The sequence below is a fragment of the Oncorhynchus tshawytscha genome, linkage group LG34 (assembly GCF_018296145.1).
Source record: "Oncorhynchus tshawytscha isolate Ot180627B linkage group LG34, Otsh_v2.0, whole genome shotgun sequence".
NCBI lineage: Eukaryota > Metazoa > Chordata > Actinopteri > Salmoniformes > Salmonidae > Oncorhynchus > Oncorhynchus tshawytscha.
Window position 1 is genome coordinate 8432555 of NC_056462.1, and position 27133 is coordinate 8459687.

The 27133-nt window shown below is 41.5% G+C and overlaps 3 protein-coding genes across 6 annotated transcripts in view; all 3 read left to right on the top strand.

Moving 5' to 3' along the window:
• Positions 1–3: 3 nt before the first annotated feature.
• Positions 4–8633, top strand: si:dkey-9i23.16 (uncharacterized protein LOC571915 homolog). 2 transcript variants are annotated; one of them, XM_042312111.1, is made up of 6 exons: positions 4–163; positions 3923–4023; positions 4424–4537; positions 7597–7653; positions 7958–8128; positions 8295–8633. In XM_042312111.1, exons 2-6 carry the CDS (start codon positions 3943–3945, stop codon positions 8418–8420), a joined length of 549 nt encoding a protein of 182 aa, XP_042168045.1. In that variant the 5' UTR covers positions 4–163; positions 3923–3942; the 3' UTR covers positions 8421–8633. The 2 variants fall into 2 exon arrangements, with proteins under 2 accessions (XP_042168045.1, XP_042168044.1); XM_042312110.1 differs by having other exon boundaries at positions 6–163; positions 3942–4023.
• A 549-nt stretch (positions 8634–9182) lies between these two features.
• Positions 9183–19658, top strand: LOC112231836 (vacuolar protein sorting-associated protein 37C). Of its 3 annotated transcripts, none has more exons than XM_042312105.1 (5): positions 9183–9405; positions 10984–11092; positions 12428–12599; positions 16221–16303; positions 16617–19658. In XM_042312105.1, exons 2-5 carry the CDS (start codon positions 11000–11002, stop codon positions 17322–17324), a joined length of 1056 nt encoding a protein of 351 aa, XP_042168039.1. In that variant the 5' UTR covers positions 9183–9405; positions 10984–10999; the 3' UTR covers positions 17325–19658. The 3 variants fall into 3 exon arrangements, with proteins under 3 accessions (XP_042168039.1, XP_042168040.1, XP_042168041.1); XM_042312106.1 differs by having other exon boundaries at positions 9183–9382; XM_042312107.1 differs by lacking the exon at positions 9183–9405 and adding an exon at positions 10215–10392.
• A 3500-nt stretch (positions 19659–23158) lies between these two features.
• The window catches only part of LOC112231837 (T-cell surface glycoprotein CD5), a 6039-nt gene continuing 2064 nt past the window's right edge, over positions 23159–27133 (top strand). Inside the window, exons 1-4 of the mRNA XM_024398631.2 lie at positions 23159–23434; positions 25711–26139; positions 26429–26545; positions 27050–27100. Of these exons, the coding sequence (XP_024254399.1) occupies positions 23383–23434; positions 25711–26139; positions 26429–26545; positions 27050–27100 (649 nt within the window). The 5' untranslated portion in view covers positions 23159–23382. The remainder of the gene's footprint in view (positions 23435–25710; positions 26140–26428; positions 26546–27049; positions 27101–27133) is intronic.

A 27133-nucleotide genomic window follows, 5' to 3' on the forward strand; every position in this document is an offset into this window, starting at 1 on the left:
CTCCACCCCTAGCCCACTGTCACCCCCTCGTCTTGGTAGACAGTGATACAATAGTCAATATAAACATTCGTAGCAACAGATTTTGTGACAGCCTGGACCTACACGGTCATTTTGCAACAAAATAAAGGACCGTAGGCATACATCAGGGACCGTTTTCCTCAAGGTAAGTCCGTTTAAAAAAAAATCTGATGAATTTACGTAAATGGTGGATGAAATTGCGCTGATCTTCAGGGGGAATCGAGAGAACATGACAGTTTAGTCCTGATGTGTAGGCAACAGAACAAGATGGTTGAGAAATAAGAATGGTAAATAGGCGTTCTAGATTTGTTTTTAACTGACCTGTATCTTTAAATAAAGGTTTAATAAAATGTAGGCTAATTAAATAAATAAAAGAAGACTATCTTTCTATTATGGCGGATATGTGTGCATGGTGCTCTGCCCAAGCCCCCCTCACATTCACTTGTCCTTGAACTTCATGTTGCGTCAATACAGTTCAGACCAGTCGGCTGGACGGTGTTAATGTACCGTAGTTCATTGCTCTTTCCCCTGTTTTGTTTTCTTCCCTCTCCCCCCTCCTCTTATTTCGTTTGCTTGGCCTAAACAAGCAAACCCTTCCCCACTTCGAATACAGTAGAGTGCATAGTGCATGCAATGAGGTCTGTGTTTGAACAGCGTTCTACGCTCTAGAATAATGTTTGGTGAAGCTGGTCTGGAAATGAAATGTTCCCATGCCCCCATATCTTGATTTCATTGTAATTCATCTCCCCCCGCCCCCGTCTCTCCCCAAGCCCACTGTGCACATCTGTTTTTCATCGAGCAGCAACATTCCACTATATCCAATAGGGACTAGGCCAACTCAGACATGTGGTTTTCATTCTCTCTCTCAGCCCCCTGCCTCTCTCCCCTCTCCTTTTTTCTCTTATTCTCTCTCGGACTCTCTCTCCCCCTCCCTCCATGCTTCTTTCCCTCTCCACCTTCTCCCTCCCTCCCTCCCTCTTCTTTTCTCTCTCTTCCTGTCTCTCTCTCGCTCTCTCTCTCTCTCTCTCTCATCCAGTCATTCACACCACTCATCACCACAATCCAAGTCCTTGCTAGGTCAAATGAACCTCGCCCCTCTTGCAGTTACAGCTCAACATAAACATGCACATGCTTAAAGGGATACTTCGGGATTTTGGCAATGACTCTGGTGAAGTAGATCATCTTAGCTTGGACATTCGAGGAAGGTTGCTATGGGGAGAGTCAGGTCCAGATGTTTGACTCGCAGCAGGGGATTCATGAAGATCATTTTTTATTTGAAAAGGTGTCTGAGTCAACTGTGCTATATCCTATATTTCTATAGGATGCTGCGGTAATTATCACCCCCTGTGTAACTCACATTGTGAATCTGTCTATTGAACTAGGCTGTTTTCCCAGTGGACTAAAATTTGCAAGGGTCATTCCTGTATTTAAAAAAGGGAATAAGTTAGATCATGGAAACTATCGGCCTCTCTCAATCCTGTGGGCTTTATTCGGAGGTCATGGAAAAGATTATGTTCAAGCAGATTGACAGTTATATTTCTTTACATAACCTATTCTATGAGCTCCAATCTGGCTTTATGAAATCCTATTCCACTGACACCTGCCTACTATATCTGACTCACGACATAAGGAAGGAAGTAGACGGAGGGACATTTTGTGTTATGGTCATGTTAGATCTCCAAAAGGCGTTCGATACAGTGAATCATAAGATTCTGTTAATCAAACTAAGAGCCATGGGCTTTAACAACTTAGCAGTAAAATGAGGCAGCTCTTACCTGCAAGAAAGAAAACAGATGGTGGATGTGGATGAGACCCTGTCTAAACCCAAAATCTTGAACTGCAGAGTACCCCAAGGGAGTGTACTGGGTCCACTTTTATTTCTATTGCGTATAAATGATCTGAAATCTACTCGTACCTGTGACCTTTTCCTACATGCAGATGATTCTGCACTGTTGGTTTTGCCCAAAGACTAAAAATGTGGCTGAGAAAGCCCTCAGTAAATGGCTATATGACAATAAGATGTCACTTCACCTTGGAAAAACAGAGTCCATGTTGTTCGGGTACAAAGTGAAACTTAGGAAATCCCCAGATTTTAAGGTGGAAGTAGGTGACATGTAGTCGCAGCAAAATACTCTGTTAAGTGTCTTGGATGTGTGCTAGATCTAAAAGGGGAGAGCATGGCACAAAATGTTATCGCCCAAGTGAACCATAAAATTAGATTCCTGGCTAGAACCTCCAAATATCTGGATAAGAATGCAATGGGGACATTGGCAGGGGCTCTTGTTCAGTGACATTTCGACCATGCATGCTCTTCCTGTTACAGTAGTGCCCCCAAGATATTGCAAAATACATTGCAGACATCTCAGCACAAAATTAGTCCGGATGATTCTTAAACTTTCCAGCATCTCGACTCTTCCCACTTTGAAAGCCTTCGACGGCTTAAAAGTGGAGGAGAGAGTCGCTCAGATAAAATTGTGTCTTGTACATCAGATTGTCCACAGTCTGGTCCCCAGATACTTATGTAACTACTTTAACTTAGTAAGGGGTAACCATAACTATTCAACGAGAAGGAGTGAAACTGACAAGGTTCCTTTTAGATGTAATAGTGGTATGGGGAAAGAAACATTTGTATACTCGGCTGCCATTCTTTGGAATAATCTTCCAAAGAATTGGAAACGCATAACCTCCATAGCTCCATAGCCTCCCAGAGGCACCGTGTAACCACCCCCTGGCCCCTGCAACACAGGACAGGCAGGAGTATGAATGTAACCACCAGCACTATGCCACTGTTAGTACCTCTTTCATCATTGGTCTGTGTGTGTGTGTGTGTGTGTGTGTGTGTGTGTGTGTGTGTGTGTGTGTGTGTGTGTGTGTGTGTGTGTGTGTATGTGTGTGTGTGTGTATATATATATATATATATATATATATATATATATATATATATATATATATATATATATATATATATATATATATATATATATATATATATATATATTTGGGATTGATTGAGTATATATTAAGGGTATGTGAGACAAGGAAGATGTACCTGTCCATAGTTGTTTATTTGGAACGGAAATGTCATTATTTATCAGATGTTGTGAAACAAACAACAATTGTGTCTGTCATTGTCTGTTGTCATTACAATCGCTGCCTAACCTTGTTTTATTCCCACTTCCCTTTTACCTCTTCAAAAGGACCACACTGGAAATAGGCTGTTAAGCTTTATTGTGTCATCCTTGATGATTTTCTTAAATTGTATGTGGAGGCGTCACCAGCTGGAGTGCCCGTATGTATGTATTGATTTGACAAATTGTCAAATAAATTAAATCAATCAATAGAGGTACTCGTTGCCAAAATCCCGAAGTATCCCTTTATTTAAGCAGAGTTCAAATATCATGCTGGAAGCATAGAACTCTCTGTGAATCATCAATCAAACCTTTGAGAACCCAAAATTGCAAACATGCATTCTACCGTTTATCTGCGTTCCAGTGCCTGTGATTACATTTTGTGTTTGTCAAATCAAATCAAATGTTATTAGTCACATGCGCCAATTACAACAGGTCGTAGACCTTACAGTGAAATGCTGAATACAACAGGTGTTGTAGATCTTACAGTGAAATGCTTACTTTACGAGCCCCTAACCACCAATGCAGTTTTAAGAAATACAGATAAGAAGAAGAAATAAAAGTAACAAGTAATTAAAGAGCAACAGTAAAATAACAATAGCGAGACTATATACAGGGCGGGGTACTGGTACAGAGTCAATGTACAATTTTTAGGGCCTTGCATTGGTTATATTTTGTGATTGATTCTGATAAGCATGTTTCCTCTCCTCTCTCCTTTCTCTTCTCTCCTCTTCATTTTTTTCTCTCTCTTTTCTCTTTCCTCTCCTCTCTCCTGGACCAAACCCTTTAATTCAGGATGATGTCATCCACTGAGTCAGGAACAGGTGGTCCTAAACTACATCGCCTCTTCATCAAGTTTGACCCAGAGGTTGTAGCGGTAAGAGAATTGAATGAGTAATGGACATGAATTGAATGATTACTAAACACTCATACATATAGATAGTCAATACATCTACCAGACTGCTCTTTCCCTCCTTATTGTACCATTCAATTGTCTTTGAATAGTGGAATTCATATATCTTTCTTGTCACCATGCATCAGACACTTGCTCCACGGAGTACGCACTTGCTCACTTCCTCCTCATGGACTTAAACGCATTGGACTGGTGAAAGCAAGGGCTAGAAGGACCGATTGTCCTCATCATACTTTTTGCACTAGTCATTTCTCATGAGCAAGAATGAATGGAGCTGGGAGAAGGCTAGAAACGGACCACAGAGCTGAGTTATGTAATCATCGTCACAGTTCCTTTAGATGCAGTTCTCTCTTTTCTCCACCAGGTGGTGTCGATACTGCTGGGTCTATTCCAGGTGCTGTTGGCTGTGCCTCTGTACTACATGGACATTGGCTTACCCAAACTACAACTTATGCTCCCTTTATTTATTGGCTTCCTGGTAAGATCCTAATTGAATAAAGCCATAAATAACTTTGTTTCTGTCACAGGAGGCTGCTGAGGGGAGGACGGCTCATAATAATGTCTGGAACGGAGCAAATGGAATGGCATCAAACACATGGAAACCATGTTGTTTTATTTCTTTCTATACTTTTTCCCCCTTGCCATACCATCTCTACTCTAATTGGAGTAAACTAATGGACAACAATAGTTCTACTGCTACTTAAAGCTATTTCACTCACATTTACAGTACCTGTAGTTGAAAAATTCCACATTTGTTCAAGTGCTGGATTTTCACCCACATTGGCCATTCCACCATTCATTCTGAGCTTAACTCCAACCCTCCGATATCCACAGATTAACCCATCTTTCTCAGTATAATGCCATTTTGCTATTTTCTTTTGCAATACATCCCTCCATTTGACTATGAGGGTCTTACGAGGGTCCTGAACCTATCTATTTGTTACATTTCTACCGATATTGCCCTAAAAATAGATACTTTACTCAAGAGTATAATGATATTTCCCATTGACTGATCGTTTTTTTTTTTTCAGATTCTATAACGATACATTTTTTAGTTCCATCTGAACCCTGATATTATGACATAACAACCATTCCTGGACCTGATTAAAAAAGTGAGCCACGATGGACAGTACCAGAAAATATATTCTATTGATTCTGTTTCCTCGTGGCAGAATCTGAACAAGGCAGACTGTTCAATGCCCCATATACTGTATTGAGCATTCATTTTGTAGCAAGTATTTATATAATAGCTTAAATTGAAGCGAAGGGATTGATGTGTCAATTGTGGTTTTATTTTTTAAATTTTTTAATTGAACCTTTATTTAATTAGGCAATTTAGTGAGCTCCAAAAGTATTGGGACGGTGACATATTTTTGTTGTTGTTTTGGCTCTGTACTCCAGCACTTTGGATTAGAAGTGACACAATGACAAAACTATAAAATAACACATAGGGAATCATGCAGTAACCAAAAAAGTGTCAAACAAATCAAAATATATTTTATATTTGAGATTCTTAAAAGTAGCCACCCTTTGCCTTGATGACAGCTTTGAATGGCGCCGGAGGGTTGCTGTTTTACGGGCTCCTAACCAACTGTGCTATTTTGTTCGTTTTTGCGCATTGTTTGTAACTTATATTTTAACTTATTTTGTACATAATGTTGCTGCTACCATCTCTTATGACCGAAAATAACTTCTGGACATCAGAACAGTGATTACTCACCTCAAACTGGGCAAAGATTTTTTCTTTAGCGAGTCCAATGCAAAGGATATACTGCTTCCTCGGGAATGAGCCCAAATCCCCGTCATTTGCGTGAAGAAAAGACAGAGAAAAAGGGGGCGGAGGTCGGGCTGCCTTCTGGGAAATTGTAGGCGAGTGAGTAAACCCCCACTACCATCTGTTCTATTTGCCAACGTGCAATCATTGGAAAACAAAATGGATGATATACGATCAAGACTATCCTACTAACGGGACGTTAAAAACTGTAATATCTAATTGTTTCACAGAGTCATGGTTGAACGACAACACGGATAATATAGAGCTGGTGGTATTTTCCATGCATCGGCATTTACAGAGAAGGGGGTGGGTGTTTATTTGTCAATAACAGCTGGTGTGCGATGTCTAATATTAAAGAAGTCTCAAGGTACTGCTCGCCTGAGGTAGAGTACTTTATGATAAGCTGTAGACCACACTATCTACCAAGAGAGTTATAATCTATATTATTCGTAGCCGTCTATTTACCACCACAAACCGATGCTGGCACTAAGACCGCAAACAAGAAAATGCTCATCAAGAAGCGGTGCTCCTAGTGGCCAGGGACTTTAATTCAGGCAAACTTTCTGTTTTACCTCTTTTCTAGAGGAACACAGAGACGCACACACAGAGATGCATACACAGCTCTCGCATACATACAGTGAGGCAAAAAAGTATTTAGTCAGCCGCCAATTGTGCAAGTTCTCCCACTTAAAAATATGAGAGAGGCCTGTAATTTTCATCATAGGTACACTTCAACTATGACAGAAAAATTAGGATTTTTAATGAATTTATTTGCAAATTATGGTGGAAAATGTGTTGTATATATTTGCTGTTTGTTTTTGGTTCTGTTTCAGATTTGTTTGTGCCCAATATAAATTAATGGTAAATAATGTATATTGTAAATAAGAATAGAACATGTTTCTAAACACTTCTACGTTAATGTTACAGATGCACAAATATAATAACCCCAAGACATGCTAACCTCTCACCATTACAATAACATGGGAGGTTAGTACTTTTGGGGGGGAATGATATTTGTGCTTTTGTAACTTTCCCACTCATCATTATTCACGATTCATTCAGGATTATCCATAATTATGGTAGCATCGACATTAATGCAGAAGTGTTTAGAAACATATTCTATTATTATTTACAATATAAAAGTGACTCCAAAATTACACAAAATATTATGTTCCATTCAATGGCCATAATAAAGAGGTATGGTGACAGAAGGCAACCTTGTTTTACGCCTCTTGACAATTCAAAGTTCTCAGAGAAGTAACTGTTATTTATTATTTCACATAAAGGATTGTTATGCATGACTTTTACCCATCTTATGAGAGAGTTCAAAAATCCAGGGACTGTATCAGATGCTTTCTCAAAATCTGCTAAAATGATCGTTTTTCTCATAGCTTTCCATTATTTCTAGTAGTTGCCTAATGTTGTCTCCAATATATATTCCTTTAACAATCCTGTCTGATTGTGATGAATAATGTCCAGTTGGACCTTGTTTATTCTATCAGCAATACATTTAGCCAATATTTTTGCATCACAACATTGAAGGGTGACCATGTGTTTGATATATTTGATACCATTCTACCAATTCTGCTCCAGCCATTACCATGAACCCATCCTCCCCAATTAAGGTGCCAAGCTTTCCTCTGGCTTCTGTTTATATGCATAGGCTAGATGTTATATTGTGTGCATCATTGGAGGGTTTGGTTTTCTTTTTTCACATCTGTAGCAATTGAAATAACAGATATTGTTTCTACTTTCTTTTAAAGTTTGTGACTGCAGGGTCGTTCGCCTTCGCCTGTGAGAAGTCTCCCAGCAGACAGCTAGTAAGACATTACAACAGTCACGTGTTGCATTGCATACACTGCTCTAAACGGGTGTAATCGATTCCATTATTCAAATGTTCACCTGGGTCTACCTGTACAGTAGTCCACATATTGGGCTGAACATGTTGCCCATGGGCTACTGTGCAATGTATATACCCTATTACGTGCATGAGAAGATACATCCATTATATAGCAACATTTAGGTCCAATACCTTTTTTCTCTTAGGAACAGTTTCATCTTTGGGGCCAGGAGATTTTCCTGTCTCTACTTACTCTATCTTCCATGTTGTGTCTTTCTCTCCAGCTGACGGGCTGTGCCTACACTAACGTGGCCAGCCTGTTGGCGGGCCTACTGGCTCTGTGTATGTACAGCGTCTCCCTACACTCCGTCAAGGGCACTGCTGAACCCTGCACTCTGCCAAGCATCGACCTGTATGCAGGGGCTGCACAAAAGTGCCCAGGAGAGTACCTGGAGGTAAGGACTGATTTGTGGGTGGGTGGTTGATGAGTGTGAGTGTGGGTGTGTCTGTGGACAGTTTGTCTTGTTTGCCGCTATGCTATTTTAGTGCCCTGTATTGTGTGTGGCACTGTGTTTTTTGTGTGTTGTTGTTTATCCTTCCTTGTCTTTTTCTCGGTCCCAGGGGTTCTTCAGGAGTGTCACAGTCCTACTCATCGTTTATGACCTGGGGGCTCTTATCCTCCACTCTCTCCTCTCTTTGTCCGCACTCAAGGGACTCAGAGTGGGACTGTGCCGAATGATCAATTGATCAATTAGTCAAACTGATTAACCAATTGATGCTAGTTGAAAAACCTATTTTAGAAAAATATTAATCTGTTTTATCATATTTTTATCAGTGACCACATTTCCTTTAACTTGTTTAAGTTCATGTTTTTTTTTTTCATGGGTTTGTTTATTCCTTTCCAGCTTACAGGCTTACCATTTTTTGATAAACCTAATAAAATAATTTGTATAAACTCTGTGGACTTCTGATGCTTATTTAGATTGAGTGTTGTGTGTTCAGTGTAAGCTGGCTTTTCATAATAACCTATAAATATCAGGAACAACATATTCTTTCCGTACTGTTTCACTTGTGGTTAGTCATTACTTTTGGATACATATAGTGCTGCCAATATGTTTTATTAGTAAGCGTTTATAGTGAGAGTCATGATGACAGATATTGGCCATTGACATAATGTTCCACTTTTTCCAACCAGACTTCGTGTACTTTACTGGGTACCTCCCTGTCGCCTGTCCCTGCTGGCATTCATGGAATAATCGTGTCACGTAGGGGTGGGTTTCCCTTCAAATCAGATGCGCGCTGGATGAAACCATTGCCCCAAGAAGTGGATAAACTGTCAAAGAAAACTGTTCATGCTATCTAAAGATTCAAGATTCAAGAAATTAACATTTCTCTTGTGAAAGCAGCAACTCGATCGCAATATATTTTCATTTTCTTTAGTTAGAAAGGTCATTCAATTATTGACACTGCATTTACTAACCCCCCCACGGAAGCAGAAAATTGGTAATTCCAAAAATGGCAGCGGTTTCTGGTAGTGTGAAGTGAAACTTTCCAAATATTGCTGATAAAACATAGCTATTCTTTAATCCATTTTGAGGATTATCGTCGAACAGATATTGAAGAAATTATTGTTGGACTACTGCTGTACTCGACGCCAAGCAACACGATCGAATGACGTTTATTTTTTGAGGATTTGGAGATCGCGAACGGTGGGCTTTCCTCAAAGTTGACGGTAGCAAGAGTGCCTTTCATTGAATGTGATCATAACGATTGTTGTTGTCATCTCTACACGGAACTTGAACAACCCGTTAAGGCTAGCCAGCCCGTAAAATTACGTTGGATTCTTATTTTACCGGCTATTTTCACTCAACCAGATTGCCTTGTTTGTATATTGGGGTCAGGGCTCCCGTGCCCGTTTTACGTCATCCATACATAGGTTGATGCCCGTCAATGTTGTGTGCGGTGTCGCAACGTATTTATTGATTTGCTAGCAGCATAACGTAATTCATTTTGCCCGCTAACTTGCTTTATAATGTGATAGCCAGTCTGCGTGCTGTGGCTAACTATAGCTGGTTGACAACAGTATTAGTGTTGGTTAGCTGATGGCAAGCCATCAATCAAGATAGCTAGGGTTCGTTCAGCAGGGCACAATGTTGTGGAACGTTACAAACATGCCTCTCTGACATGTAGAATAAGGAACCCCGACGACAGATATCAACAGGGGGTCAGCTCCCACTCAGCCCAGTCAAAGCTCTCTCTGTCCTGGGACCACACTGGTGGAACAAGCTTCCCCCTAATGTCAGGACAGCGGAGTCCCTGCCCATTTTCTGTAAATTTATTTGAAACCCTACCTCATCAAGAGTATCTTAAATAAGAAAACAATTCCCTGCAATAGTCTTTTTCTACTAGCACTGACTTTGTTTTATAACTACTTTATTGAGGGAAAATGTACTTACTATGACTGTGGTGTGTTGTCTCACCTAATTATCTTAAGATAATTGTAAGTCTCTCTGGATAAGAGCATCTGCAAAATGACTAAAATTTTTAAAAAATGAATAGATCTATTGATATTTCTAACTGCAACGTTCCACAACGTTTGCCTACTGAATGTGGCCCATGTTTAATGACTAGGCAAAGATGTAGCCAAGATAGCAAGCAGCTGAAGTAATTTAGGCCTGATCGGAATTTAGCTCCAGTCTGGTTTATCAAAGCCTAAAATGTATGTAGTAGACCTCGGCCAATAATCCGAGACATATCACAGTTTAACACCGACCGTACCGATCACTTATCGCAGGAATTTTGCTGATACCGTTCATTACGATAAGTAGAGGAATGTGAAGTTTGAAATGACATACGTTTGCTAATATGGCTGAATATAATGGGACAATTGATGGCTACAATCATTGAACTAGTAGTAGTTGAAAGGGTAGTTTTAAATAAAAACTGTGGTGCACAATGTTATAAACTTATTGTTCTCTTCATCGTTATCGCATCAATTCAGGCAATGTATTGCGATATGGATTTTTGTCCCCATCTCCCAGATCTAGTATGTAGTATCATGGCGGAACAATGCGATGTTAGTGCTCACATATAACTGTCAATTCTGTCTTGTATGATAACGCTAGATTATAGTCTAGAAAATTATTTCCCATTTAATATTTGATCAGCCTCCCTGTTCATTTATCATTTTGTGTGGATCTATTTTGTATCCTGTCAGTTTCAAGTTTATTTTTTTCTCAAATGATCTATGTTCAGTAAACTGATGACATTTGACATTGACAGCTCACTTTTCCCTCAATCTGATTGACAGCGGTCCTGGCAAATCAATGGACAAGCTTCAGGACCTCAGCCAATCCGAGTTGGAGGATTTGCTGGACAATACAGAGCGGGTGGAGTCCATGGCATTGGAATCTGATGAGGTAAGCAATCACGTCTTTGCTTTGTCTCATTGTCTGTCTATTGTGTCTTATCTAGATTGAGATGTAGCCTGGTCCCAGATCTGTTTGTGCTCTAACCAACTTCTGTTGTCATTTATTATTGTCATACGCCATGTTAGGAATGACACTCACCACAGGAGTTTGCAAGACGGCATTAAAAACCGATCTGGGACCAGGCTAGTCGAGATGCGCCGCTCTTACTGAAATGCCTCGTGTGTTTTGTACCGGAGTAATGGGATAATGAATAGCCAAGCTTGTCTATATGGCCTATCTCTGAGCTGAGACCTGGCTTTTTCTGTCGGGTCACACGACTTGGCTATTACTCAATGTAAGCCCTAGATTAATGATTGATCTGAGGATGGACATCTAGGTCTCATCTCACTCTGACCAGTATCAATGTCCAGGCTCATCCTGCCATCAGCAGTTGTTTTTTGTGTTATATTGACTCACTTCTCTTCCACCTTTGTCCATAGGTCCAAAACACTAACCATTGAGGTTAATTTGTTTGTCTTCACTCTTCACGTGGGGAGTTATGTTAGATGCAAAATGACCTGTTCCTGGCCAACTCGTCTTGTTAGTTAAGCCGTGTTCATTTGCTGTTGTCTTGGCTAGCCAGGTCTGCCCAAAAAATTTTTTTTTAAAGACTCCTTATCTCAAGCAGGGGATTTCCTTGTTAAATAAAGTTGAAAGTAAAAACATTGATAGAGAAAAACACATCAACAGGCGAACCTGTCCTTATCGTAGTGTAAACGCTGTCCGTGTGCTAGCTTAGCATATAGCGTTGCTTCCCTGCACTACCCTCTGACTGGGCTTGAACCTCTCCCTCGCCAACACACGTGAACGCCAGCTTGACAACGGACGAACCAGTCGAGCTATAGAGAAGGATCCAATTGGATAGCACTGTCGGCAACATTTCAAGCTAGCTGCGGAGTGAGCTCACGGCACGTTCTCATCTCCGTTACGGTAGCATGGCCGGGACACTGGTCTCAGAAGGGAGGACCTGGCAGCTTCTGTCAAACACAGACTGATACGTATTGCCATGATATACCAATCATAGAGTCACGTAGAGGAGGAGAGAGTAGTGCCCTAAGCAGGACTTGAACCCAGGTCGCCTGACCCCAAGACAAACGCACTATCCACAATCCCAATAACGTTATACCAAAGATCTTAACATGCTGATCAAGGCTAGGGTCATTATGAGAATTAGCTAGCTATGTAAGTTGACGTCCGGTCACTACAATATCTGTTGTACGTGGTCCGGGTCAAAAATACATTAAATATGATGTATTATTGACTCCTCTTCTTCCTCGTCTATAGATTCAGAACATCCAGCTGGAGAGGGAGATGGCACTGGCCTCCAACCGTAACCTGGCAGAACAGAACCTGGACATGAAGCCTCGTCTAGAGAGACAGAGAGAACATCTAGTGGAGAGATACTCTGAACTGGAGGGAGTCAGAGATACCTACAGACAACACTGTGACCAGAAAGGTGAGGGATGGAGGGAGTCATAGAGACCTACAGACAACACTTGTGACCCGGGATGAGATGGGAGGTTATTGATGGATAATAGAGCGACAGATGAAGAAAAGCAACCTAATAGAGGAAGAGAGAGAGAGGATATGGAAATAGAAATAACAAGATGGAGAGATGAGAGTGAGGGAAGGAGACACAGACAGATGGCAGATGTGGCAGGAACAGATTTTGGAGAGGGAGTTTGAAAAAAAAAAAAAAAATTAAAAAGAAAGACAAAAGTTAAGACTGTAGATTCTCTCACTGGCTTCTTCAGTCTTCAAGCCACATGTGTCACCAGTCACTGATGCCATGGGGTCTGGGTGTGCCTTTTGCGCCACTAATAACTAATAGGGGTAGATGTTGTGTGGCCTGTTCAGATTCTGGACACTCAGTTGGTCTCTACTAGTCAAACACAGTGTCTGTGTCCCAAAAGCGCTCTCTCACCTATATAGTGCACTACTTAGGTAGTATAGGGAATAGGGTGCCATTTGGTACTAAGCCTTGGTCTCTACTGGTCAGACAGACAGACCGACAGACAGACAGAGCCCCCCCCCCCTCCAGGCTTCCAGATCTGGCCTGTGTGTCTGTCTGCCAGGGTCTCCCTGGATACCTTCGCATCAGCTCCCATTCCACTGCCGTCAGCGCTTTGTCAGGAAGTAGAACAGGCCGTGTGATCTGTGTACATGTGCTCCTGCAGCCTTGTTTTGTAAGCTTTTCATGAGATACTGTGTTTGTGATGGTCTCCGTTTGCAGGGCTGGAGTTGGTGTCTGTTTGAATGTGCGCACCTGTTGTAAAGTCTGCTGTTATAGTTATGTCATGTGTTTTTCCTGAAGGTGATTAGGTAATATGGAATGCATTGTTATTTCACCCCTAAATCAGTCCTAGTGATTCACCTTGACTGGGTATTAACCTTTACTCAACCAGCATAATTGTGGGAGCCTGCCTTCAATGAGAAGTTTACCAGAGTTATTTGAAGATGCTTGAAAGTAGATTGTCCTGTTGCGTGTGTATCCATGTTTATCCAACATTGAGCTTCATGGCTGAGCTTCATGAGATTACTTTGTTCTCATTTTTAAATGCATTTAATAGGCTTGGGCGGTATCCAGATTTTCATACCATCCTTCTCTTGTCCTGGGATTTACGGTGTTACCTGCATGGCACAGAAGGGGGCACTAAGAACGCAATTACCGGAATGCTAACAAAATTAGCACAAACTAATAGTGAAATCAAATTGACGCTGTTAGCTAAATGCTAACAAGCTAATGGCAAACCTTGTTGCAAATCCAGCTCAAAGTTATACAAGCGTAGTTGGTATCTATCAAATGTCGTTTTTGGAGAGTGTGGACATTTATGAGAGAAATTGTTCAAATGGACCAAGTTGCCCTGCATGCTTTTCTGATGGAAGTGCAGCATGTGTACATGGAGCAGATGGGAGAAGAGCGGAGGACAAGGAAAAACTATAGTAGGAAGCACACGGGGGGAAAAATGTCAAACATTTAGTAGTGAATTGCGTACAATTGTACATTTGTACATCACCTCTTGTGTGCCACATAACTGAGATTCGCCTATAGATATCGAACGCTACGTACTCACTAGCTCGCTTTCTCCCGTTGTGCTTTATACAGTGAGGCAAAAAAGTATTTAGTCAGCCACCAATTGTACAAGTTCTCCCACTTAAAAAGATGAGGCCTGTAATTTTCATCATAGGTACACTTCAACTATGACAGACAAAATGAGAAAAAAAATCCAGAAAATCACATTGTAGGATTTTTAATGAATTTATTTGCAAATTATGGTGGAAAATAAGTATTTGGTCAATAACAAAAGTTTATCTCAATACTTTGTTATATACCCTTTGTTGGCAATGACAGAGGTCAAATGTTTTCTTTAAGTCTTCACAAGGTTTTCACACACTGTTGCTGGTATTTTGGCCCAGATCTCCTCTAGAGCAGTGATGTTTTGGGGCTGTTGCTGGGCAACACGGGCTTTCAACTCCCTCCAAAGATTTTCTATGGGGTTGAGATCTGGAGACTGGCTAAGCCACTCCAGGACCTTGAAATGCTTCTTACAAAGCCACTCCTTCGTTGCCCGGGCAGTGTGTTTGGGATCATTGTCATGCTGAAAGACCCAGCCACGTTTCATCTTCAATGCCCTTGCTGATGGAGGTTTTCACTCAAAATCTCACGATACATGGCCCCATTCATTCTTTCCTTTACACGGATCAGTCGTCCTGGTCCCTTTGCAGAAAAACAGCCCCAAAGCATGATGTTTCCACCCCCATGCTTCACAGTAGGTATGGTGTTCTTTAGATGCAACTCAGCATTCTTTGTCCTCCAAACACGACGAGTTGAGTTTTTACCAAAAAGTTCTATTTTGTCATATGGTCAGATGAAACCATTCTCCCAATCTTCTTCTGGATCATCCAAATGCTCTCTAGCAAACTTCAAACTGGGCTGGACATGTACTGGCTTAAGCAGGGGGACACGTCTGGCACTGCAGGATTTGAGTCCCTGGCAGCGTAGTGTGTTACTGGTGGTAGGCTTTGTTACTTTGGTCCCAGCTCTCTGCAGGTCATTCACTAGGTCCCCCCATGTGGTTCTGGGATTTTTGCTCACCGTTCTTGTGATCATTTTGACCCCACGGTGTGAGATCTTGTGTGGAGCCCCAGATCGAGGGAGATTATCAGTGGTCTTGTATGTCTTCCATTTCTTAATAATTGCTCCCACAGTTGATTTCTTCAAACCAAGCTGCTTACCTATTGCAGATTCAGTCTTCCCAGCCTGGTGCAGGTCTACAATTTTGTTTCTGGTGTCCTTTTGACAGCTCTTTGGTCTTGGCCATAGTGGAGTTTGGAGTGTGACTGTTTGAGGTTGTGGACAGGTGTTTTTTATACTGATAACAAGTTCAAACAGGTGCCATTAATACAGGTAACCAGTGGAGGACAGAGGAGCCTCTTAAAGAAGAAGTTACAGGTCTGTGAGAGCCAGAAATCTTGCTTGTTTGTAGGTGACCAAATACTTATTTTCCACCATAATTTGCAAATAAATTCATTAAAAATCCTACAATGTGATTTTCTGGATTTTTTTCCCTCATTTTGTCTGTCATAGTTGAAGTGTACCTATGATGAAAATTACAGGCCTCTCTCATCTTTTTAAGTGGGAGAACTTGCACAATTGGTGGCTGACTAAATACTTTTTTGCCCACTGTATATAGCACAACGGGAGAAACAAACACGTGACTGGCTGAACTGTTCTGGCGAACTACGCTTCATAATGTAAAATAATGTGCCCGGTTAAATGAAGAACGCAATCAGCTTTATCTCCTAACGTATTGCAGAAGTTGACTGCACGTATTTACTTAAAAAAACATAAAATACATAGTTTTGATAGTATAAAAAAATATATTAAAGTTTTCCAAATAGCCCGGTGTACGTCAGACCCATACAGTATACCGCCCAAGCCTAGTGTTGAATAACAGGCGTGAAGCATTGTGCTGTCGGTGTCTACTGGGACTTAGAAGCTTGGCGTGACATTGGCGTGTGGGAGGTGTTTATTTCTGCCCCCTCTTTCATTCTCTGCCTCTCTTGCCCCCCTCAGATGGCATCATGGGGCAGGCATCACCGGAGGGGTTGTTCTCCAGACTTCAGACAGAGGGTGCCAGCACGGAGACGGAGTCAGAGGTGAGAGGCCGCGGTGACACACTTCTCAGGCGGACAATGAAACCGACGGATGATATTGATGACGAGTATGGGAGATGTGTATCCATCCTAAAACACAGGACCGACGACGACAAAATGATCAACTCGTCTCTCACTCTATTCAATGCCGTACAGAGGACCAGCAGTTGGAAATAAGACTGATAATAAATAAATAAATAATACATGTTCAGACATTGTCAATAAAGTGTGTCCATATTTACCCACATCCCTCTCTCCCCTTCTTTAACTCTCGCTCTGTCTCTCTTTCTCTCTCTTCCATCTCTCTCTCCGTCAGTCTCTGGCAGATGAGTTTCTGGACGGCCAGCTGTCTCTGGACTCGTTCCTCGACCGTTTCCTCTCCCTCCGCTCCCTCGCTCACAAAAGACGGGTGCGGATAGAGAAACTGCAGGACATCCTGCGGCAGAAGAAGGAGACCGCCGCGGGCGACGCCTCCGCCGGCTCCGTGACGTCACAAACGAGCGCCAATCAAGACCCAGCGACGACACAGTCATCGCCATGGAATCATCATCCTCAGCAACAACAACCTCAGCAGAATTCCAATCCCAACAACCACGCTGGTTTCCAAAACGGCCCCGGTTCCGCCCTACCTTACACCCCTTACCCCGTCTCCCCTCCTAACCCGACAGCCACCTCTGCAGTATCAGGCCCAGTCCCGTCCATTCCCCCAGGTCAATTTCCACCCTACCCCAGCCCCGGCTCACCTTTCACCTCAGCGGCGGGCTACTCAGCCCGTCCTGCTTTTGGGCCTCCGGCCACTGCCTGCCCATACCCCACCCAGCCAACGTTCCCTGGTGTCCCCGGGTCAGGATCTGCTTTCGGGCAATACAGTGCCCCCAACACCGCCCCCTATCCCTCTGCGTACACCTACGGTGGGGTTGGGGGGTATAGCTACCCCATGGGCCCTGCTCTGCCCAACTCTCAGTCCCCCACAGGCAGGCCGCAGTACAGGCCCGGGTTTGGAGTGCCACAGCCCTACTCCTGAACCTCCCTCTGCTCTCACCCCATCACTCCTCTCTCACCACACATTCTCCAGTTTCTCTCATTCACTCTTTTTTTCTGACTCTTTACCTCTCTCTCTCTCGATTTGCCTCTCTCTCTCTTGATCTGCCCCTCTCTCGCTCTCTCTCTCGATCTGCCTCTTCTCCTCCACCTCCCCTCCTGTCATTCAAGTGCATAACTGTCTCAGGACCTCCCCTTGTGCTCCAATGTTTTAGAAACACTCTCCCATTGGCTGTCGGCCCCTTCTCTCTCTCTCTGTCTCTGTCTGTCTCTCTCTCTCTCTCTCTCTCTCTCTCTCTCTCTCTCTCTCGCTCTCTCTCTCTCGCTCTCTCTCCTCCTATTGGCTGTCAGCCTTTTTACTCTTCTCCCTCCCTTTGTGGAATACTGAGCCAATCAAAAAAGACCTTGGCCATGTACGTTTCAGATAGAAATGGAGCTGACGTGACTCTTTATTCGACATGTCCGAGAGCCATGTTTTACATCAAATATATCTACACATCATGTATTCCTTATCAATGGTTTCACCCTGTAGCACAAGTCCATTGTGGCACTGTGTTCGGTATATGCATTAGAGTACATTTGACTTGTTCTAACACCCATATCATTCTACACCGATGTCAGATTACATGTGTTGATCATATTCGTTCGTATATGATGATAACTTAATACCCACCCGAACCAAAATGTTTTCCAGGTGCAGTTTTGTTCAGGAATTCTGTTCTGTAAACTCTTTCTTGCTCTTCGTTCTGGTTAGAAAGTACTTAAGACAATACTAAAGAAGGAAAATCCTAGGAAGTCATAGCTACTCTAGGATCTGACCATGTAATTGTATTCATTATGATCTAAAAGGCTAAACTGATCCAATATCGGCACTCTTAGTCTGAGAGGCTTTATGAATGCGGGCCCTGATCAGTGGTCCTTTTGGAGACTTCAATAGCCCTGTCTTCTTTCTTATTCACCTGGCTGTGCATGTATGATGTTTGTTTCTTAGCCAAATCTAGACATCTTTACAGGTGGAGGATCTTAATCTGACCAGTTTTTCACAGCAGGAAAATAATCCTGCAGCAAAAGGACGTGAATTATTGCGTGGATTATAATTCATGGAGGTTTTTTTAAGGGTTGATTTTAAAAAAATGTCAAATTGTCAGGGCGAATCAAGTCTGAAGTTACAAACTTTAAAATTATTTTTTCAACCTTGAATACACTACAAGTTTGCATTTTCTGCTGTGCAGGGTGGTCAAATTAAGATCCTACATCTGTATGTCCTACAAGTTTAGCTTCCAAGTCTTTTCTTTCTTGGCAGAATGTTTTGGTTGGTTGTTTAGGTATTGTGATGCCTATTGACAATGATGTCGTTGTTTACAGAATCATATCTGTATTCTCTGTCGAGGATCATGCCTGTTTCTCTGGTATCTCCGTTTTTCTCTCCCTCCCACACGCTATAACTTCACACTCTGTTTCGTCCCCCGTCCCTGAGGGCTGACTTGGCGTTAAACTCACCTCTCGTCTTTCTCTCCTTCCCTCTCAACTCGCTCTCTCTTTCGCCCTCTCCCTCCTTCTACAACATCTGCCTGTTGACATGAACTGATGCTTGACAATGATTGCAAATGAGGAAATTGTTTATTTCTGTAAGTTCACTTCCAGTGAGAATATGTGATTTGTATAAATGATTAAAGAGATGATGTTGATAACAAGGGACTAATGGTCTGCACCCAAAATGGAAACCTATTCCCTTAGGCCTCTGGTAAAAAGTAGTGCACTATATAGGGGAAGTGGGTGCCATTTCGGACTGATCTGCCTGCTTTAGCTCAGAAAGCACAGGATGAGAGAGCTGTGACGGGGGTACTACAACGATTCATACCGCCTTCATGACGGCTCATACAGCATTCATAGACACTTATGTCATCTTAGTCATGAGAACCCTAGTGGTCTTAAACTGAGTGTTACTACATTGGTTGCCATCACGCTCTATGACGGCGTCATGTAGCGCCTATGTAGGGCCTCTTCATCAGGTTAACTGGTTGGAATGACTGGTCTACGACCAGGGGGCAGTGTCTTACTGGTATTATCACACTACTACTGTTCCAAATGGCACCCTACCTCCTACTGAATGCACTACTTTTGACCAGAGCCCTATGGGCAGGGAATATGGTTCTGTTTGGGACGTGACTAAAAGAAGGAAAAGATGAGTCAGAAATGTAGAAGCCCAACGGAGATATGCAGCATTAATAAGGGGGAAATAAAAATACAAGCTTAGAGCTTGTTTTAAGTTTCTTATTTTTTGTGTGAATATTATTAAACACTGAACTTGATCTAATAGCTGTGTTCTGACTCGTAATTAGAAAAATATATATATATTTTTAATCTACTTATCTTTTTTATTTTCTCTCGCGTTGGGAGAAAATAAAAATACCACGGTAGCTGTCTCATGCGGGCGAAAGTTAGTTTTGACTGTTCTTACTCCAATTGCATCAAGGACGATTCAAGTCGGATAGAACTTGATTGAGTTTCATTGATTTGATCTGAAAGGTGTGGGCTTTGCTTGTGTTGTCTCAAACAGAGCTTACTATCAGGTCTTCCTTCCCGCTCTCTGATTGTGATTATCTTTTTCTGATGTGGGCTGAGAAGACCGAACCAGGGAGATGACACAGAAGAGAGAGCGACGGACCCCTGGGGGAAAGGAGGGCACTGGAGGAAAAACTCCCACATAACCTATCAAATATTCCACCTCAGTGATTATTTTGATCAATCAATTGTTGTGGAACGATTTCTGTAGCCTATAATGTATGTGAAGTCAGTTAAAGTGTAGTAGTCACTAATCTACCAAACAGTACAGTAGGTGCATGAAGGCTTAATGGTACAGTTACTGATAGACAAACGAAAAATACATATAATCTCAAATCCATACTGTTAACAGAACGGTTTATACAATTTGAGAATTTATATATATATATTTTGTCAAACAACTGGCTGTGCGGAGAAAGCGGGATGGTCCTAAGTTGCTTCGTATATTCAAAGTACGGGGAGAAGTGTCTCATAGAGAGAGAAAGGGGGTGGACGATCATTTTTACGGGGCTTTCTACACATCTACGGCTCGGTAAACCAGATACTAAAGATGAGAGAAAACGAGAGCGATAGAGGGTGGGAGTGGACGGGTGTGAACGAACAGAAAAGTTGAGTAATGGTTGAATTAAGAAAAGAAAAGTAAACATGAATTAAGTACAGCGCCTCCAGAAAGTATTCATAACCCCATTACTTTTTCCACATTGTTTTGTTACAGACAGAAATGTAAATGGATAACATTTTCGACTTTCTTTGTCACTAGCCTACACACAATACCCCATAATGTAAAAATAGAATAATGTTGTTGTTTTTTCTTTGGGGGGGGGCAATTAGTTTAAAAAAAGAAAATCTGAAATGTCTTGTGTCAATAAATATTCAACCCCTTTGTTATGACAAACAAGTTAAACAAGTTCAGGAGTAAAAATGTTCTTAGCAAGTCGCATGGGTTGCACTGACTCACTCTGTGTGCAATAATAGTCTTTGACATGATTTTTGAATTACTACTTAATCTCTGTCCCCCACACATTCTATTATCGGGCAGTGAATTTCAAACACATATTCAACCACAAAGACCAAGGAGGTATTCCAATGCCTCGCAAAGCAGGGCACCTATTGGTAGATGGGTAAAAAATATATAATTAAAATATATAAATAAAAGCAGACACGGAATATCCCTTTGAGCATGGTGAAGTTATTAATTACACTTTGGATGGTGTATCAACACACTGAGTCACTACACAGATACAGGCGTCCTTCCTAACTCAGTTACAGGGTTGAATGTCGGTGATAGGTGAAAACTGATGATGGATTAACAATTAACATTGTAGTTGCTCCACAATACTAACTTAATTGACAGAGTGAAAAGAAGGAAGCCTGTACAGAATACAAATAGTCCAAAACATACATCCTGTCTGCAACAAAAGCACTAAAGTAATATTGAAAAAAGAAAAATGGCAAAGCAATTCACTTTTTGTCCTGAATCCAAAGTGTTATGTTTGGAGCAAATCCAGTACAACACATTATTGAGTACCACTCCCCATATTTTCAAGCATAGTGGTGGCTGCATCATGTTATGGGTATGCTTGTAATTGTTAAGGACTGGGGAGTTTTTCAGGATAAAAAATAAGCGGAATGGAGCTAAGCACAGGCAAAATCCTAGAGGAAAAACTGATTCAGTCTGCTTTCCACCAGACACTGGGAGATGAATTCACTGTTCATCAGGACAATAACCTAAAAACACAAGGCCAAATCTACACTAGAGTTGTTTTACCAAGAAGACAGTGAATGTTCCTGAGTGACCGTTACAGTTTTCACTTAAATCTACTTGAAAATCTATGGCACGACCTGAAAACGGTTGTCTAGCAATGATCAACAACCAAGTAGACAGCTTGAATAATTTTGAAAAGAATAATGGGCAAATGTTTCACAAACAAGGTGTGGAAAGCACTTAGAGACTTACCCAGAAAGACTCTCAGCTGTAATCGCTGCCAAATGTGCTTTTTACAAAGTATTGACTCAGGGGGGTGAATATTATGTGAATTTTTGTATTTAATTTTCAATAAATTAAATACAATAAAACCAAACAATTCTCACTTTGTTCGTATAGGGTATTTTGTGTAGTTGGCTGAAAAGTCATCAGCTTAGAATTTCTGCTGTAACACAACAAAATGTGGAACAAGTCAAGGGGTATAAATACTTTCTGAAGGCACTGTAGGATAATAAACAATATAATAATAATGATATGGTTATTAAATAGAATATTAGGTAAGATAATATGGTCATTTAGCAGACACTTTAATCCACAGCTAATGTATGAAGTTACAATTAAAAAGTAAGGTTATACACAACAATATCCACAAACGGATTTATAATATCCCCCTTAAATTCTCTAAATTCCCAAGCAATAATTAATACATAGTGTACGGGTAACTGCAAAATTAAAGGAAACACTTGAGTAAATGAGGGAATACAAAGCATATTGAAAGCAGGTGCTTCCACACAGGATGCCTCCTGAGTATTATAAGCAGTTAACATCCTATCATGCTTAGCGTCATTTATTAAAATGCCCAGTTGCCCAAATATTTTGGCTACCATGGCTAGAAGAATAGATCTCAGGGACTTTGAAAAAGAGGGGTCTCAAAGAAGCATGGGGGGGTTTAAAGTGTGTGTGTGTCAGTCACTCACCAGATCTCAACCCAATTGAACACTTATGGGAGATTCTGGCGCGGTGCCTGAGATAGCATTTTCCACCACCATCAACAAAACACAGAATGATGGAATTTATGGTCTAAGGATGGTGTCGCATCCCTCCAGTTCCAGACAGAATCTATGCCAAGGTGCGTTGAAGCTGTTCTGCCGGCTCGTGGTGGCCCAACGCCCCATTAACCCTTTATGTTGGTGTTTCCTTCATTTTGGCAGTTACCTGTAGATGAGGCCTATACAGGAATCCAACTCATAATAGGGATCTTGCTGCAAACAACTGGTGTACCTGGCAGTGGTGTGTACCATGACCTATTGGAGAACACACACACGCAAGCGCGCAAAAACCCACGGACGTGAAAGCACACACAGGCACACAAACACACACTTCACTGTTGGAAGGTGTGTGAAAAATCAGGCTCATGATTGACTCAACCAAAATGTTTAAATATGAAAGATTCAAATTTTTCTTTCCGCCCTCTCCCTCCCACGTATCCTCCACTCTTCTTCATTTCATTTCACTTCTTTCTTTTCTCTCTCTCTCTCTTTTTGTAACTGTCTTTGAAGTGAGGAAGTTTGCAGAAGCTCTTGCAGACAGAAAGCAGCAAACGCCAAAGATGAAGAGAAGGCTGTATGGATAGAAAAAGAGAGGGTGGGGAGAAAGGAGAGCGACGAGTTTAGGTTTCCTTTCTCTTCAGTCTTTCTGTCGTTTTTTTTGCGCGCGTTGTCTCTCTTCTCTTCTTCTCTCCCCAGTTTTTCTCAACCTGTTCATCTCCAGAATGGATGGAAGGCTAGTCCTTACCATCCTGGTCCTGTGTGTCAAGAATGTTGGTAAGTATTGATTTAAATGCAGTCCGGTGTTTTCTGAGCGAGTCCATTATGATACAACAATGTTCTCATGTTCTGATATGCTATACTGACAATGACAGTTGAACTTGAAGCAGCAGAATTGTAGTCATTTGTTGCGTCCAAAAATGACTCCCTATTCCCTCTCAGAGAGGGGCAGTATTTCTGTTACATGTATTTGAAATACGCATTTAAAATACTTCTGAGTATTTTTGAAATACTTTTGGATACAATTTGATTTATATTTAGCGGTACATCATTTTTGCCCCCCTTTCTCCCTGCATTGGTATCAGAAGATTGATGGCACTATGGTGTACTAAGAGCATCTGCTAGATTAATTAAATATACATGTATATGTAAAATTGTACAATTGCAAAGGATGCTGAGTATTATTATAATGAAGTCCAACCCAAAACAAGGCCAATAATAATACCAGGTGTACTTTGCAGTCAATTTTGTTATGTTCATTTTCACACATTTATTTACATTTTGGTGATTGAGCAGACACGCTTATACAGAGTGACTTACAGTCAGTACATTCAACTAAAGTAGATAAACAGCAACATATCAAAGAAAATAAATGTGTATTTGTCACGCTTCGTAAACAATCAGGTGTAGACTAACAGTGAAATGCTTACTTACGGGTCCTTTTCCAACAAGGCAGAGTTAAAGATGAAAAATATATATAAATCAAAAATATAAAGAGTGACACGAGGAATATGTACACAGTGAAAAATGAATAACAATAACAAGTTTTAAAAAATATCGTGGCTACATACAGGGAGTACCAGTACCGAGTCGATGTGCAGGTGGTACGAGGCAATTGAGAAACAGAGCATTCGGAAACTATTCAGACCCCTTGACTTTCCCCAAATGTTGTTACGTTACAGCCTTATTCTAAAATGGCTTAAAAATATTTTCCCCCCCCATCAATCTACACACAATATCACGTTTACATAAGTATTCAGACCCTTTACTCAGTACTTTGTCGAAGCACATTTGGCTTCTTGGGTATGACGCTACAAGCTTGGCACACCTGTATTTGGGGGGGTTTCTCACATTCTTCCCTGAAGATCCTCTCAAGCGCTGTCAGGTTGGATGGAGAGCGTTGCTGCACAACTATTTTCAGGTCTCTCCATAGATCTTCAATCGGGATCAAGTCTGGGCTTTGGCTAGGCCGCTCAAGGACATTTGGGGACTTGTCCTGAACCACTCCTGCATTGTCTTGGCTGTGTGTTTAGGGTCGTTGTTCTGTTGGAAGATGAACCTTCGCCCCGGTCTGAGGTACTGAGGGCTCTGGAGCAGGTTTTTTATCAAGGATCTATCTGTTCTTTGATCCGTTCATCTTTCCCTCGATCCTGACTAGTCTCCCAGTCCCTACATTTGCAAACATTTCTAAAAACCTGTTTTCGCTTTGTCATTATGGAATATTGTGTGTAGATTGATGAGGATTTTCATTTATTTAATCCATTTTAGAATAGGGCTGTAAACGTAGCAAAATGTGGAAAAAGGGAAAAGGTCTGAATACTTCCGTATGCACTGTAACTACGTACATACAGGTAGAGTGACTAGGCAACAGGATCGCAGTCACGTAAAACATTTCTGTAACTGTTACTGAGAATGCTGTTACTATTCATGCCGGCTACTTGCAAATGTATTTCTGTATTTAAAATACAAAGTACGTGTATTTTAATGAAATACTTTTTCAAAACACAAGTATTTTGCAGTTTATTTTGATACATTGATGTTTATGGTATTTTTTTTTTTATTGTATTTTGTCATTTTTGCCCATCCCTGTTCCCTATGGGCCCTGTAGTAGTAGTTAGTAGTAGTAGTAGTTAGTAGTAGTTAGTAGTAGTAGTAGTAGTAGTAGTAGTAGTAACAACAACAACAAAACTGGGGTAAACCTTTGAATATCATCCATTGATCGGATAATTACCCTTATGACCTCCTCTCTCTGTAGAGGGTGAGCATTTCTGCTTCCTTAATGTGTTGGATTAATTGATAGATTAGAGAGGGTTTAGTCTAATCCAGACCAGTTTTAGTCCTCACTGCAGGCGGCCAAACATTGACCGTTAGTCTTTTGAAAAACTGCCTCTGTGATTAGTGACTACCGCATGACATGTAATATTGATTTTAAAAAATAAAATAAAATATTTTTGGTAAATATAGATTCCAAGATACCAATTTACTTTCTCTGCTGTTGTTTCCGTGGTATGACACATCCCCTCTCTCTCTCTCTCTCTCTCTCTCTCATATAGTAACCTTTGAAAATACGACATCCACCTCCCAACCTCTCACACCATCCAACTCCACTCCTGCTACCCCCGGTCCCACCACTTCCTGTGTGTGTAATATCTCCACTTCCTGTTCCCCTCCGACCAAGCCCAAGTCTCCGCCACCTGCGCTGGGTGTTGTCAAGATCAACTGGCAAGCAAAGTCCTGTAAGGGGGACATACACCTGTGTCTCCTCTTGGGTGGAGACACCTGTCTCTCCACCCATTCCTTACCACTCTGCTTTAACAGTTGGGCCAATCTTAGCCTTGAACTGGCAGAATCGTGTGAGAGGAAGGGCTGCGGGGGCTCCGCTAAGTGGACTGAGACCCCTGCTAGCTCTGAGGGTTACCAGATCGATAGGGATGGAAGGGTTACCAATAACTCCTGTACAACACTGATAATCCAATGCGAAGGTGAGTCCTGTATGTTTGTGCGTCCTTTCTGTATATATTCCTCTAAGTGACTGACCGTGGGTTGAAATGCCACACACGCATACAAGTACATGAATGTCTTTGTAAATACACTTTTTATATATTTTTGTAAATGTTTTGTAAGGTGCTATAAAACAATAGCCTGGTTTCAATGTTTAGGCTGTCTTGCCAAATGACCATATGAGTTGGTAAGACAGAAGAAAAAAACAGATCTGGGACCAGCCTAGTAAAGTCATGGTTAAATTTGAATCTCATCTCCTCTCCACTCCAGTCGTCCCAGATCAGTTAGTGGGCTATAAGGTGGTGACTGGACTGCTGTGTGTTCTGGTGCTGGTGGTGCTGATGGTGCGTTTCGGGCAGCCCTCCCTCAAGGCCCTCCGTAAGAGATGTGAGTCCCAGAGACCTGGGCCTGTATCCACAAAGGGCCGCAGAGTAGAACTGCTGATCTAGGACTTGTCCATATACTCATATACACGATGATCTAAAAGACCAAACTGATCCTAGATCAGCACTTCTACTCTGAGACGCTGTGTGGTAACGGGGCCCAGATCTAAACACGAAACACATGAACGCACATTTAGGATGACAACAAAGTACTTCAATTACTGCAATAAAGTACTTAAAGAAAAAGTCCCCAGTACTTTGACCAATCCAATAGCGTTTGATCAAATAATGTGTCATAAGGTCATTTCAGAAAAGAAAAGGATATTGATATCAGGGTTGTTATTGTTATCGTGGCATGTGGCATTTATTTTATTCATATTAAGTTAGTTATGGATTAAGGTTTTTTTGTCACAACTGTGTCATTGAGACATGTTATCTTGGTGTTGTGTGTTGGTAATATAACATTATAAAATGACCTTTAATCAACATGTTAATGTCTGTGATTCAGTGTCAGACAAGAGACAGAGTCGGTGGATCGGACCTACGCAGAGCCAAAGTGGTGAGTCAATGACTCCTAGACACACGCACACCC